This window comes from Fulmarus glacialis, unplaced genomic scaffold, assembly GCF_000690835.1.
Source record: "Fulmarus glacialis isolate BGI_N327 unplaced genomic scaffold, ASM69083v1 scaffold43222, whole genome shotgun sequence".
In the NCBI taxonomy this organism is placed as follows: Eukaryota; Metazoa; Chordata; class Aves; order Procellariiformes; family Procellariidae; genus Fulmarus; species Fulmarus glacialis.
This window is the reverse complement of record NW_009197986.1, coordinates 9041-23712: the sequence shown is the minus strand read 5'-3', so window position 1 is coordinate 23712 and position 14672 is coordinate 9041. Positions and strand designations below refer to the sequence as shown.

At 35.7% G+C, this 14672-nt stretch overlaps 1 protein-coding gene across 1 annotated transcript in view; it reads right to left on the bottom strand.

Annotated features, from left to right (window-relative positions):
• The window catches only part of PDE1A (phosphodiesterase 1A, calmodulin-dependent), a 48120-nt gene extending 34186 nt beyond the window's left edge, over nucleotides 1-13934 (bottom strand). Inside the window, exons 1-2 of the mRNA XM_009572753.1 lie at nucleotides 13807-13934; nucleotides 11984-12097 (exon numbers count right to left, since the gene is read on the bottom strand). Coding sequence (XP_009571048.1) covers nucleotides 11984-12097; nucleotides 13807-13934 — 242 coding nt within the window. The remainder of the gene's footprint in view (nucleotides 1-11983; nucleotides 12098-13806) is intronic.
• Between the last annotated feature and the right edge of the window lie 738 nt (nucleotides 13935-14672).

Genomic DNA, 14672 nt, shown 5'->3' with positions numbered 1-14672 from the left:
AGGAATGTTCCTGGTTTTTAGAGACAGAGAAGTGTCAAACTAGGAAGGCTCTTTAACACAGAGTGCAAGAGGAGCAGAATGGACAAGAATTATGAGATTTTCTGATAGTGGGACACAAGCCCAAAGTCAGTAATTTATTTTGAATCAAGGCTGAGATTGGCCATCGGTCAAAGGCTATAAATCGATTTTATTCCCTAAATTAAAAACTATGTTATAGTCCACTTAAATCCCTACTAGTCTAACACTGTTATTAAATATCCCTGGATAGATCAGTACATTTATATTTCTGAGGAATATCTGACATTTGATGTATTTGTAGTGTAATCAGGAATAAACCTTATAATCCCTAAAACATATTTTTGTAACTATTCCGACTGTTACTCAAATGAGATGAAATTATTCCAGCGATAAAAGGTCCATAGGCATCAGGCTGCCTCAGAGCATGCAGCAGGGATGTTCCACATCACCTGTGCAGCACGAAGCGGAGCTCTGCATCAGTTTGCTATAGTCTGATGCAGATGTGAATTTGGGACCAAGTCCTGAGCTCTGCAGATATGAGCCGCTGGAGTACAAACTAAGGCTAGCAAGACACACTGCAGTTTCTTTAATCTTTTTAACCATTCATCTGTAAAATAGGAGGACTATTCAGTCTGTAAATGATAGTAATAGGAGGTACTTTATGAAGACAGAACAGAGAAAACGGTATTTGAAAAAAGTGTTTATTTAACCAGTGATTTTCATGAGAACACTGCTCTCTGATGAGAGGTGACTGAACAATGTGCTATGGGAGAGAGAGAGTTTCAGTGTCGCTGGTTCCTATTTAAATAACTAGGAAAGCAACTCAACATAGAATTACGTTGTGAGCACAATCCTGTGTAAGTACAAGCTCTTACAGATCCCTCAACACATAACCTTAGTAACTTCTCAAAAAGACAATTTCTTTCAGAAGCCTAACTGAAACAACATTTAAGGAGAGGAAACAACGGCTCGTCATTCATCTCATAACTGTCTATTTTCTACACTTTCCTGACCTTTTCAAGAATAAGATTTATATTGGGGAAAATTACTCGTGGCATATGCATTACTAGAAATGGCCTTTGAATAAATTCACTAAAGACTGCCATTCTTCTGTAATTACAGGGACAGGGCTCATATATGGGTCTACACATCTGAATAAATGGATGGTTAGATGGATATGTAATATGATGGTAATTTTATTTAGGAAGGGAAATAAATTAGGCTACATATTCACCATACACACTATGCTTAATTATCACAAATTCTTAGAATCCAATATTCAATTCATTTCATAGTTTGTAACTTCCATCAACTTTTATTAATCTATTTATACCTTGATTATAAAATATAGTGTTTCCATTATATTTCCATGGGTCTGCATATATATGTATACATATGCAATATTGTGGATTCTGTGAAATACATCTTTCACCTTTTACTCACTGATCGTGGAAACACTTCTTTAAAATAACCCAAATAAAGCAAATTTATACATTGAGACATAAAAACATCAAATTGTTTTTATCAGTAATTTTACTTTCTATTTACAAAATGAACATATATATAAAAATTTTACTAAATGTAACAAAAAGAATCTTCAGCATAAGTATCAGAACTTGTACACATTAACCAGAAGTAATAACAGTACTTCAGCACTTACATTACAATAATAGCTGAAATTTTCTTTTTCACCCAATGAGAACCAGTTTTTGATTGGCCACCACCATATTTTTTTACACGGATCTTGTTCTTCTTATGTCGAACCATTTTGCAGCTTGTTTGCTGGCCCCTAGTCTACTGATGCACATCACTGCAGTGAATGCATCAAGCAAATCACAAAGCCCCTACATGCCCGTCCTTGCTGTTACTACTTCTGTTGCTCAGAACTTCACTGCAACAAATATTGACTCTCTGAGCAGACGTATTATAACGTCACTCTGATGCAATCACTGAGCATTATAACATCATCATTTCTTTGAATAAATTCTACAGTACAACATTGTTTATAATTACTGGGAAAAACCGTTAACAGTCCGAAGTGTATATTCAGAACATTTTTATTCCGGAGTGTTTATATTAGTGCTATTTTAATTTATATCTACTTAGAACTGACAACTTTCAAAAGTGAATCAATAGGAAGTTATTGCTGTTTGGTTTTTGCCTAATGAAAGTTATTATTGCCGAGATAAATGGAAAATATATTTATAAATTCTGCATTCTGTAATTCTACTGTTATGTAGACTTCTTGCTCTAACTTGCCACTTTATGAATAACAGATGAATAGGTAAATAATTATTAGAGGTGATTATTCAGGATGCCTTTAAATTAAAAAAAAAAAAAGAGGGGGAAAGGTGAAATAGTATCAGAAGACAGAGTCAAAACAAAGCCAAACATAGTTAAATCACTGCACTTCCTGCCAAATATTACAGGGATTTTTGCAAGATTTTGCAATATAATTTGTAATTGTAAACTGTAAAATGTAATTTGTAAATTGTAATATAATGTTACAACATTTTGCAATATGTAAACTTTCACATAGGTTAAAAAATGCCATTAGATAAATTAATGCACAAAAGAACAAGCGACCATAGCTGTCAAACACAAGGGTAGAACCTCTGGTTAGAAAATATTTGGAGTGGAGTGACTGCAAGATCCATAGCCTCATCCTCCCAATCAACCACACTGAAGATCAGAGATGGCAGACATTTACTTTCTATTTTAAAGCTATATACTTATTCCACAAAGTCAGCCTTAAAGTAATACTCTACTGAGATCAATCCCATTCAACTGGGAGGCATGAACTCCAATATCCTAGTTGAATTAAATAAATGTTAATATACCAAGGCACACACTTTAATTTTTTCTTTCCTAAAGCTAAGCAACACCTAAAAATGCTAATAAACAAAACAAAAAAGCTCTAACACAATGTGCCACAGAAAGTACTTTTTTTCAGCACAAAGTCAGAATTTCAGGGTTACATACACTTTGCTCATATATCATTAGCCTATTAAGTAGATGCAATACGAGGAAGAGATATGCGTGGGAAGGAGAGGGGGAGGCTTGGATTATTTAATTCTATTCATTCCATGAGTGGAACTCCCATTGACAGTTGTGGGAATAAGTAAGATATGGCCCATGGCATTTCAGCTTAGCAATCAATTAATATTGCAGTCATAGTAACTAATAACCACATCATTTTGTCACAGTACTATGTTTTTTGCCAAGAATAATTTTTTCAAAATTCAAGTAGTGATAATTTCTAGCTCTCTTCATTTAATCAGAATTTTAAATATAGTAATGGACTAGTCAGAAGTATATTCCTTTTCCCTTAGGAATATATCAAATGTACTATGGGGGAGAAGAAATAAAATAAAATTTTAAAAAAATTAGATAATGGCTACGGGGAAAAAAAGCCATCAGTGCTGATCAGTCATGCTGCCTAAGATGGTGAAAGATTTCCAGAGGAGGGATTGCGAAGGAGATATTAGCTCATTACTGTTTAGTGAATTAATCAAGCTAATGATCAACCCCTTAAGAGTGAATTGATCGAAGTCCTCTTCTAGGTCTAGAATGCAGAAGGCAAACAATTTATAATCCAAATAGCCAATTCACATTTTTACCAATTATTTGTGTTCTAGTGTCTCACTATCTTCTTGAATGAGCACGAATCAATATACTCTATCAGTATTTACATCCTCCATAATCCACTACAATTTCCACTAACATCCACTAAAACATTCTCTTGACTCCCACTGAGGATAAACAAATTGCAAAAATGATTGAGGTGCACTTTTAGTACATAAAGGTCTTTCTAAAGGAAATGATGAATTTACCAACGTTCACTCTTAAAATTTAGCACATTCTCAGAAGAATTGTCCTCGTATTAAGAACTACCAATTAATTACAATAAATGGCAAAGACTCTGGATGAAATACAGTTATTACAACAGCAGATAAGTAACGGAGTAAGGACCATTGTTACTGGAAACATTCACTTGTTGATATTTACTGCTTGTTCAGAAATACAAACGTACATACCAAAGGCCATCAACAATCTTAAGATTCAGGGCAGGATATTCACAATTAAAAAATAACATTTTTCAGGAGTACAGCTGTGAGCTAATGTATTTTCCTTTTTTTAATCCAATTGCTTTAATGTGGTATTCTGGAAGCTCTATAGGGCAGGGACTATCTCAGGGCATGACTCACAAATTAACAGCAATAACTTTGAGATAGAAAAATTCAATAACTTCTGAAAAGGGATGCAGGCCATTTATTAAATATCTAAACTGAACTGAAGAGTTTTAGTCAGAATTTAACAGATTTTCAGTGGTTTTAAGTGTATTTTTTTTATAAAACTTAGATGCTGTTGTAAGCTTCCCTCTCAGAAAAAACCTTTGGCTTAGTACAAAAGATTTTAAAGGTTTATTTTAAGCTTTTATAAGGGTGGAATGCACTGAATTAATCTCAACACATTAAGCTTTTTCTCAATAGCAGCTTTTACAGAAGTATCATTGGTAAATTCCCTTAATGGATGAACTGCATTATTTTCTTCAGATGGTACATTTGTTGCTGACAAAGCAACTTCAGGCAAAGCACATTTAACCATGGGTTGGCTATGGAGGACAGCAATACGCACTCATAGCAAACTTGACTGAATATTCGAGATTAGGATTTAACTTCATGCTTAAATAATTGCCACTTCCAATCTCTCCTCAACTAAGTCAGCTCAGAGGGGAATCATATAGACCATATTTTTCATCTGGCAAATAATTACCAAATAGGGCATCCCATTCCACTTGTTTTATCCTTGTATCACTAGGCAGATTATTTTCTTTAATATTCCCAGATTTTTTCAAAAACGCTAATTTTGAGGAGAAACGTTGCCTAGATCCTTCAAAATAATTACATCATTGACTGAATGCCCCACTGTTCTGTGAATGAAACAGTTACTTTCATGTGTAAATGGACAAATTAATCTGCCTTTTCAAGTACAGAGATTGGGAATATATGTTTTTAAAAATTTTAACAAACATCTACATCTCTTTGACGTAAAAGAATTTAACTTTCTCAACCCTTGCACCTGCAAAGAGATTTGCTGGTGTGACCACCTCTGCTGGTTACCCTGAATGGATAACGGTGTCTAAATTAGCACAATTTTTTCCATAACCAGAGCCTTACAGTCAGTGAAACTACGTGATTCACAAAGTCAGCTAGGTGTTGTATGCTATGTGCTGGGTGGGAATAGAATGCAAATGGTCCTGTAATGTCAAGCAACAGAGTCCTGCTGTGAGATGCTCAGCAGCAGCTGATGTAGCACTAGCTTAGAGCCTTGCAACACTGATACTAAAATATGGCTTGTGAAAATGAAATAGTACAAGAAACATAAAGATGGAGCCTTCACTGACTTTCGTTCTCATTTAAAATACAGAGAAGACACTAAACCTATATTGATGTGTAGAAGAGAGTGAAAGAAAGCACAGGGTATCAAATAAGTATCCCAGTTTATTATTTTTTGAGATATTAACTACTAGCCTAAGATGGAGCAGATGCCATGGACTCGGGTTCTGTTGCAGTTCAAGTTTCTGAAAAACTTGAAAACACCAGGGAACAGCCTTCTAGAGCTTGCAAACATAACCAAAACTGCGTACTGAAACCAGCCCAAGAACAGGCTACACTGACCGTTCCTCACGGAACGGGATCTCCTGGAAACGGGAGAATTTCATTTAGTTGTCGGGCTGTTGCTAAGCTCCATTCACACTTCCACGACACACAGCTCTGTGAGCACCAGCAGCTAGTCAAACATTTGCTCCTTCCTTCTTCCTTAGACTCCACAAGACAAAGATACACACATGCATGTTCCTATCACAAATACTTTTGTGGTGCACTTTAAGATTCACGCGGACATTTGGTGAGATGAAACGACAAAACGCTTTCCCTTGCAAGTGACATGACCAAGTTTAAACTATCTCCTTTTTGTCCACAATTTGAAGATATGTTTGTTCCTGCTTTAAGTCCAGAAACCACAGAAATATTTGGTGCATTACTGGAGTAGTGCACTGCAAATTCAGTATGGTCCAAGGTGTTTATTACAACAGCAGTCACAAAGTTTGTGTTTAATGACCTCCTTTTTAGCTAACATTATACAGATCAGAATGTGTACTTTTTTTAAAATAAGAGCTTTTTCTCAAGAAGGACTGTGTTTACCATTGTAATATCATTGAAATACCTTCACTATTTCCAGAGCTCTCATGCAAACTTCTATTGTTATAATGCCACTTACCCTTAATGAGATTTCCTTTTGTTTCATGAATGTAGCAATAACCTGTATTTATTTCCAGTTATTTTGTCTTGTTGGATCAAAGATGCTCAAAGCAATTGCCAGCTATGTACAACGGATCTACTTCATACATTACTGAAACATGGTCTCTTCTAAGTCAAAAGTTCTCAGGAGGTTAAAGCCTTTTAAAAGGGCATTACACAACCTAAAGCAAACTGAAAACCGTGTATGGAATTGAAATTGCATGATAAATATCCTCCTGAAATCAAGTATATTTTCTAAAATACTAAGGCATTTAAAAAATGTAATAAGACCATAATTGGAATAAAATATTCTGATTTTATCCAGAACAACTTAAAAATGTTCCCCACAAGAAGCTTAATTTTTTTGTTTTATTTGGCTTTGGAATACATATGTATTTTTTTAATCTTGTAATTTCCATCTAGATTTTATTTGACTTATTTTCTTCTCCGTTAGCATGAATAAAGAGCTGTGTTTATAAGGAAAGGAACAGCTGTCATGACTGAATTATCAGGCTGTATTTATTTCCTGTTTGACTCTAAATATCCTTCTTCCACTACCTTGAGCCAAGAGGCAGGTACTAATGGAGAAAATTCTTCAAGATTTGTCAGAATTATTTATAACACCTATTGAGTAAGTTTGAACTTCTTCCACAGAGGAGATCCGCTGAGGGGTTGGAACTGTGAGAGTTTCACTTATTATTTTCAGCTGACAGTGAACCTCCGCTTCAGCTACCAAAGAGCTAGATCTCTTTCAAGGAAGTGTTTAGTGCAGCTTATAATTATTGAGCACTGAGGGATGCAGCAGTCCTAAAAAGGGCTTGTTAAACAAGCTTATTAATTGACATGGGGCCACAGATAATTAAGCTCATAGGAAAGCAGCACTTACATGTGTCTGATTTCTCTGCGCTTTCCAACTTTCCGTCAGCTCGGAATATACAGGATGTTGACAGTCATTGCCCCAAAACAATTTTTCGTAATTTTAGAAGGTTATCCTTACTGCCTATCCCTGTTTCTAAGGAGTCTACTCTCAGAACTCCATAAATAAAACCTGTTGTATTATTTCTCAGCCTTTTCCCCAACCCAACCACATATAGTTTTAAAAAAAGCATGCATGAATATGACTATGTGTACCTAGTTTTAAAAAATGCTATCTTATTCTCAGATAAAAGGCTACAGTGTAGAGCAACAGAGAAGCAGACAAAAGGAAAGTAAGAGGACCTGAAAAAAATACTTCATACTCTGCTAAAGGATTTGAATTCTACAGCTCATTTCCAGCTGATTGTTGCACTATAAATAAAGATTCAAGGTGCTGTCAGCTTACACATTTGCATGTACGTCTATGTGCACACACAACTTTATAGAATGATACAGGCTTTCCAATCAAGTCAAATGAAGTAACAATATACAGGAAAAAAATGGGTATCTCCTACTGTAAGAAATTGGAACTGATGACTGAAAAAGCCCAGGCTTATAAAGAGAAAAGTGGTTTTGTTAGACTAATGCCTGAGGTTTAATTTTTAAGTAGCACAAATGGTTCCCCAGAGCTGTGGAACAGGCTAGGCTTATCCTTGCCTTGGCTACATTATTGAACATGTTCTGTGAGATACCTCGTACTTGGATCTCTTTATTGACCTTAGTTTTGATTTTTCTTTTTGCTTTTTTCATCTCTGTGCCTGCGAATAATTGCAGAAGGTCCTTCTGCAATAGGTGTGGGACCATTGCCGGGACCATTTTATTATGCTGTTTAATAGGATGTACGTCATAACAGAAAGATGAGTTAGAAGGATGCTCCTAACCAACTCTCTATTAGTTTCTATTCCTAATCTGACTGTAGAGATATTTAAGAGGGTTTTCTCTCAGCTGATATTGAAGTCTGTCTCCCAGAAAGGTGGGGAAAAGAGAACACCACAGACAGGATTCAGTTTCAGGTGGCTGGCTGAAGCTCAGGTCTTCCTCTGCTTGGATATGTAAGCAATGGGTCAGTAAATTCATCAGGGCTCAAGCATGGGCTTAAAGCAGAAAGCATGGGTATTTTCATGTGAGTTGCAGAAACTCTGTACTGAACCTTTGGTCCTAAGCCTGCAATACTTTATACCTTGTAGAACCAGGCATCATTAGATTTTCTGTCTTATAAGCCAAATCTCAGGAACTGTTATATCCTGTAAAGCATGCAACTTCCTTCTGGGACTTAATTAATAAAAGTAATCTGTACTCAGATGGTTTTCTCACTGCTTCACTCAGTGTATTCATTGTTACTGCTCTATACTATAGCAATTACTTTTATCCATACAGCAATTCATATGTAAGAAACTTACTGAACTAATTTGAACTTTGTGATGTATAAAAGTGCTTTTTGGGCCATTCTGCTTATGATCTAAAATATTATTTCTAATCTACTAATGAGTTCAGGTAACTCAGTTCCAGACTCCCGACAGCGGTAGCTCTGTGAAGGACAAAGAACCTGTATTCTTTGGTGGGAACAAGGACAAATGTAACCACATAAGCTAATTCCAGCCCCCATTACTATTTGACTCAATGATACACTGCTTCTGTTCCTTAAGAATTAGCTTCCCAGAAGCTGGAGAGACCTTCTTTGTGTGTTAAATGTTTTAGTGCAGATTTAGACTACAGAATGCTGGTCATGCTATTTAAAACGCGATTATCTTTGCAGTTTGCCATGCAAAAGAGTTTACTATGAAAGTACCAGTGGAGACTACAGTTTCTCTCTGCCACACAATATATATCTTAATTTACAAATTATTTTTAATGGGGAAGTGTCAAAATTTAAACCAGCACTATACATAATATTTTCTGACTAAGAAGCAGAGGTTCAGCCTATATCAGCATAAATTTAACACAAAGACCACCAGCTGCAAAAAATGCATCACTCTTGAGTCTGAATTTCATGGAGACTGCATTAGTCAAAGGAAGAGAAATTAAAAACAAAATCAAACACTATAAACCAAAATGAAGAATATGGGGTATAAAATGCAAAACATTAAAAATAAGAGAATAAAAGCTGAAAAGTAGGTTTCATTAAAGTAATTTCATTTTTAACTATTATTTATAGTATAAGTAACATGGGCAAGAAAATTTGTTTGTATGTCTGCAAACATATACTTCAGGAATATAGCTATAGGTATGGAAAGATATACATAAACCATATGCTTAATGCATGTGTATATAAGGTATGCTACCAAAATTTGATAGGTTTACAAACTCACTTTGAGGTTGCATTGCAGAATAGAAGTATTCAATAAATTAGAACAAAGCAAGATACCTGTCTCAGGTTTGTTTGATTTCCTTTCTGACTTAGCACAGTGAAAAATCAGATTGTTCTGCAAAATGTTGGATGCAATAAATTAATAAGATTAAACATTGTTGTACATCAAGCTAGGGAAGAGGAAAAGCTTTATCCATATACTGAAGTAGAATTCTTGAAAATAAATAGTCACCATTATGAGGTCATAATGCCCCTGGGATTAAGAAAATAGCCCGAGGACTATGAAAAACTTCCAAACCCCCATAAAATTATGTATGTTTATTTTCATTTAGGCAGTTTAATAATCCTGCTATTAAGTTCCATGAGGGCAATTAGCTTATTTAAATATTTGCTTAGAGTAAAAATAATGCACCTGTTGCTGCGAAAACCTATGTATTTTCAGGTGTACCAGTTTTCTCTGTGTATGAAATGTCTGTTACTTGTCTCGATGCTCCCACACAGAGCCAGAAAGACTGGATTCCTCATTGTAACAATACTATTCATTTCCACTGAGGCCTCAGTTTAGAAACTAAGTAAATCTCACGTTATTTTCATAGTCCCAGTGCTACTACTGAGAAAGAGCTATGAATACTATACCCATTTAACCACAATGTTTGGGAGATGTATGGAAGGAATAATCAGTGGTTTATGTCCTTGTTCCCTGTGCAGCTTTGACACAGCTCCCATGGTTATTAATACAAAATACATGCTTAAGCTCTGACCACTGGTGGCAATACAATATCTCGTAACACAGAGGGGAGAGGACTGCGATCTTCCAAAGCTTCCTGAGCACGTGAGATGTGCCAACAAGATTTACATTCAGAACAATTGCTGAAAAAGGAAATGTTATGCCTCTATTGTGATAATATGAGCCCAAAGAGAAGTTTGTTGATCATTTCTTTTACCTGTCTCCCTAAGGACCTGTATCAATTTAACTACAAATATGACTATAAACTAATGTAAATCCACAAATCAACCCTTGATTCAATGTAAAAGAAACTTGATTAACTTCAGTCAGTCAGCAAAACTGATATAAGCACAGTGCTATATTAACTACTATATTTTAAAATATTTCATTTAAATTAATTCAGTTTTCTCACAAAGCCCAGGTCCCTTGGAAGTCACACAAGATGGTTTGCCCAAGTTTGCTCAGTTAAGCTTAAATTAACTGAATCTGTCAACATCTTCATGACACGTGAGCACTTTTGAAGTCACTGAGATCCCTAATGCTTTTCAAGTTGTGTATTTAACTTGGGATCATTAGCAACACTTCTGAAAGTGTCCCTAAGAACTGTATTGTGGCTGAGAGGCTGCTCAGGTCATCTTTTTACAGAATTGGACATGCATGCACGCTAAGTGCAGGACACCAGTATAAGTGATCCTGCCAACCTAGTCTGTAATATAATCTCTGAAAAATGGATCATTGGTACCAGCTTTATTTGTTATTGTTTTCATTCTTTTGTTTTCAAATGGGTAGGCTTTCTATTGCCCAATAGTAGATGCTCCAAATTCCTGACTGGCAAGGTTTGGTGTGTGAATCACATACATCAAAGGAAAAGAAACAGGAAAAAGTTAGAGCAGTACTTTAAGCACCGTATCACATATGCAGATTTGCAAGGGGCGTGGGAGGGAGACAAAGAGAGAGAGAGTTAGGTCCATGAAATAATCAGTATGATGGCAGACTTCTTAAATGTAGTATGGAACCCAGACATACACTGCATGCTCCAGCAGTATTGAAGAAGTTTTGGTAGACATCTTTACAAGACTTAGAAACAAACTTAAAGAGACCAACACACTGAAATAAAAACTGTAAGTTAGCTATTTAACTTCAGTATAGTACATATCTTGAAATTCTTTCAAGAAGCCAAATACTCAGAACTTCTAATTTAATTGGAGTCAACCCACATTAAAGATGATTGCCAGTAATACTGCCAGTAACAATAATCATAAACAAAGCATAAAACATTATAAAATAAATCACAGCTTTTCATGAATTTATGTATTTACAGGCCAGATTATAATATTCTGACTCATCTCCATGAGCATTTCATTCCAACACAGCTCATTTTTTTCAGTGATACAGTCCTCAGCGTGATTATCAGTATGTAGCCTGTGGGGGAAAGAAAATCTATCCTTCAGAAAATTCTTATGACTTTATACTGTGGACATTTGACAAGTGAGGGAGACGAGAACTAGGCAAACTCTCCGGACAATCGTTACATCTGACCTTTGGAATCTTACTTGCTTTAACCTTGTCATTAAAAGACCTAAGAGCCACATACAATTCTTCTGATGTGCAGAGACCTCCAGCTCACGTCAGTTACAATTGCATGCAAAGATCGAATTTTTAAAATGTGATTTCCAACATCCTTTCCTTTTTTTTTTCCTCTCTCAGACTTACCTGGTTTCATCAATATAAACTGCCTCCAGCACAGACGCTGCATATTCAATATTCTTTTTTAAATCCACCACATTAATGTCACCCTTCTCCAGCTGCTTTACCAAGCATCTTAATCTGTGAAAAAGAAAATAAAAATATCAGTGCATTGCTTATACAAAATTTTAGTGACTGCATTTTCTATTTGAAATATTGGAACCAACACAATAGCCAATGTAGAGGCAAGAGACCATCACTGCATCTCTTGTCTTTTTTAAAAAAAATCTGTTTTTAGAATGCACATAACAATGACCAGTTATATGTTTTTACAGCATGCTAAATTTGTAAGATCTATTAAGAAAAGGCATAAACATTCCAGTAAGTCAGAGAGGACTCAGTAACTACCATCAGAGCGATTTTATATTAACTTGTGACATTACTATTACACCCGAGTCTCTAATTTTGTTTAAATAATAAATAAAACTTTGCAAGTTGTCTTACTATAATTCTTCTGTGCTTAGAAGGTTGATTATAATTTTTTAATATCCACTATATACTGATTTTGCTTCATTTAAATGTCTTTAATTTTTATTTAGGCCTCCAGTATGTTTTTGCGGCAGAATTTGTATTTCTTATTAGCATGAGCTAATGTGGAGCTCCATTGTTTCAGAGCTTACAGAAAATTCATCATTATATCAGAAGAAAGGTGGTGCATATGGCATTAGAAAAATCCAAATATTTTCCCAAGTGTGCTTTTACTATTAGTTTTGAGAACATTCTTTTACAGTACAAACACGGATACGCCCAAAGGGGATTTTGCAATGCGTCAACTCATGCCTCTGTAGCAACACACTTATACAGATAAACTACTTGAATACCAGAGTTTTCCTAAACTCTCTGAAGAGAAGAACACTTCTGACACTGCTCAACTTAACCATACAGAGTAGTCACAACACTGGAGTGAAATGAAAACCTTATCAATAACTGTGTAGAGCTGTGACTAAATGGATACTTAAAGAATTATGGGCATTTTCCTTCTTTCTGTGCTATAGCTCTGAGTTGAAATAATCTACAGTTTTGTATCATGTAAGATAAACATTTCTGTAATTAAAGATACACCATTATTTTAACATAACTTTCATGAAATAATCTTTTTTTGTGTATGAAATGTGAAAAAATTGTGTGAAACAAGCATTTAGTTAAAAAGTAGACTGAAATTGAGTCAGCACTAACCTGACTTTACTTTCAGAAAAAATCGTATTTATGATGTGAAAGAGCATATATAAAAATGTACGATATGTTATATAATAATTTGTTATATATACCACGTATTATTTTTATTGGGCATATACAATATTTGATTGGACCTAATTAAAAGGTATGAATTAAAAAAAAAAATGCAGTGATATTCAAAACAAATCTCTCATAAACTTGGAAAGTACTGTTCCGTCATAAAACCCCTTTCATGTTTTTTCTTTGTATCTATTTGGCCTAAGCATAATTATGTCCAAGCCTACAAGAATAATTTTAGCAAATGGAGTTTTAAGACCAGCCTCCTCAGTTCTCCAAAGTCTTAATTCAATTCAAATTAGCATAGAACATAATACAAACAAGGCTCTCAGCAACCATATTTACTTGGTATTTTACACAGTGCATTGCATATCAATGGAATGGAAAATTCAGTGTTAAAAAATTTTCTCAGAGAAGTGAAGTGGGCGGATGAAATACTATGGGAGCGCATCTCCTACACAGAAATAACCTTATGCATGGGGAGGCAGTTCCAGTACGTAACTCCTTCCACTTCAGAGGTACCCATAGACTGAAGAAGCTAATTCATAGACACTCACCTTGCAGTACCCAACGCACGCGCTATAACTCTCCCGGGATGTCTGCTCCTCAGTAATGCATACAAACACACATACAACCCCTCCTGAGCACCAACGCCAAAATGGCCAGGTGAGTCTGGCAGCATCATTGCCACTACTTGCAAATAGCCGTAGGGCGGTTCTACCACCTGCACTGTTCCCTCCGAGTTTGACTGAGCATGTCTCCAAATCACACTTTCCAAAGTGGAAGCATAAATGAATTTACAAATGCAACATTTCACAGCAGGGGGCCAGGTTATGGTAGAACAATATTAGTTCAAAATGGCTTCAAATCCTATGATTTCCTGTGGTTCTATGTTTTCTCAGGGCATAGACCAGATGAAAGATATGTGGAATCATTTTTACGCTTGCAGGAGGAAAGGAGTCCCTGGGGGAGCCTTTAAGCCACAATGACCTTGCAATGACGCTGCATAGGTGGCAGTCAACCGATGTACCTCTCCCTGTAGTTATAGTTCATATTCTAGGAGGAATGCAGAACACAGTAACAGACCAGGCAATTTGGAAAAGCTGCTCAGGCAAAGTTAAAGTGATTCTGAAGAGGTTACAGAATCATAAAAGCACAAACTCCATAATATTTAATGATGACCAGTGACCTTGTCATCTCATGCATCCATGCTTTGTGGAGATGTCCTCAACAGTGTCTGTAGCTGACTCAGTGCAGATCTATCATAGAATCACAGGATAATTTTGATTGGAAAGGACCTCCACCTGATCCAAGATCTTGCTCAAAGCAGGGCCAACCTCAAAGTTAGATATAACTTCAAAGTTAGATCAAATTTCTCAGGGGCATTTCCACTCAAGTTTTGAATGCATGGAGATTTCACAAA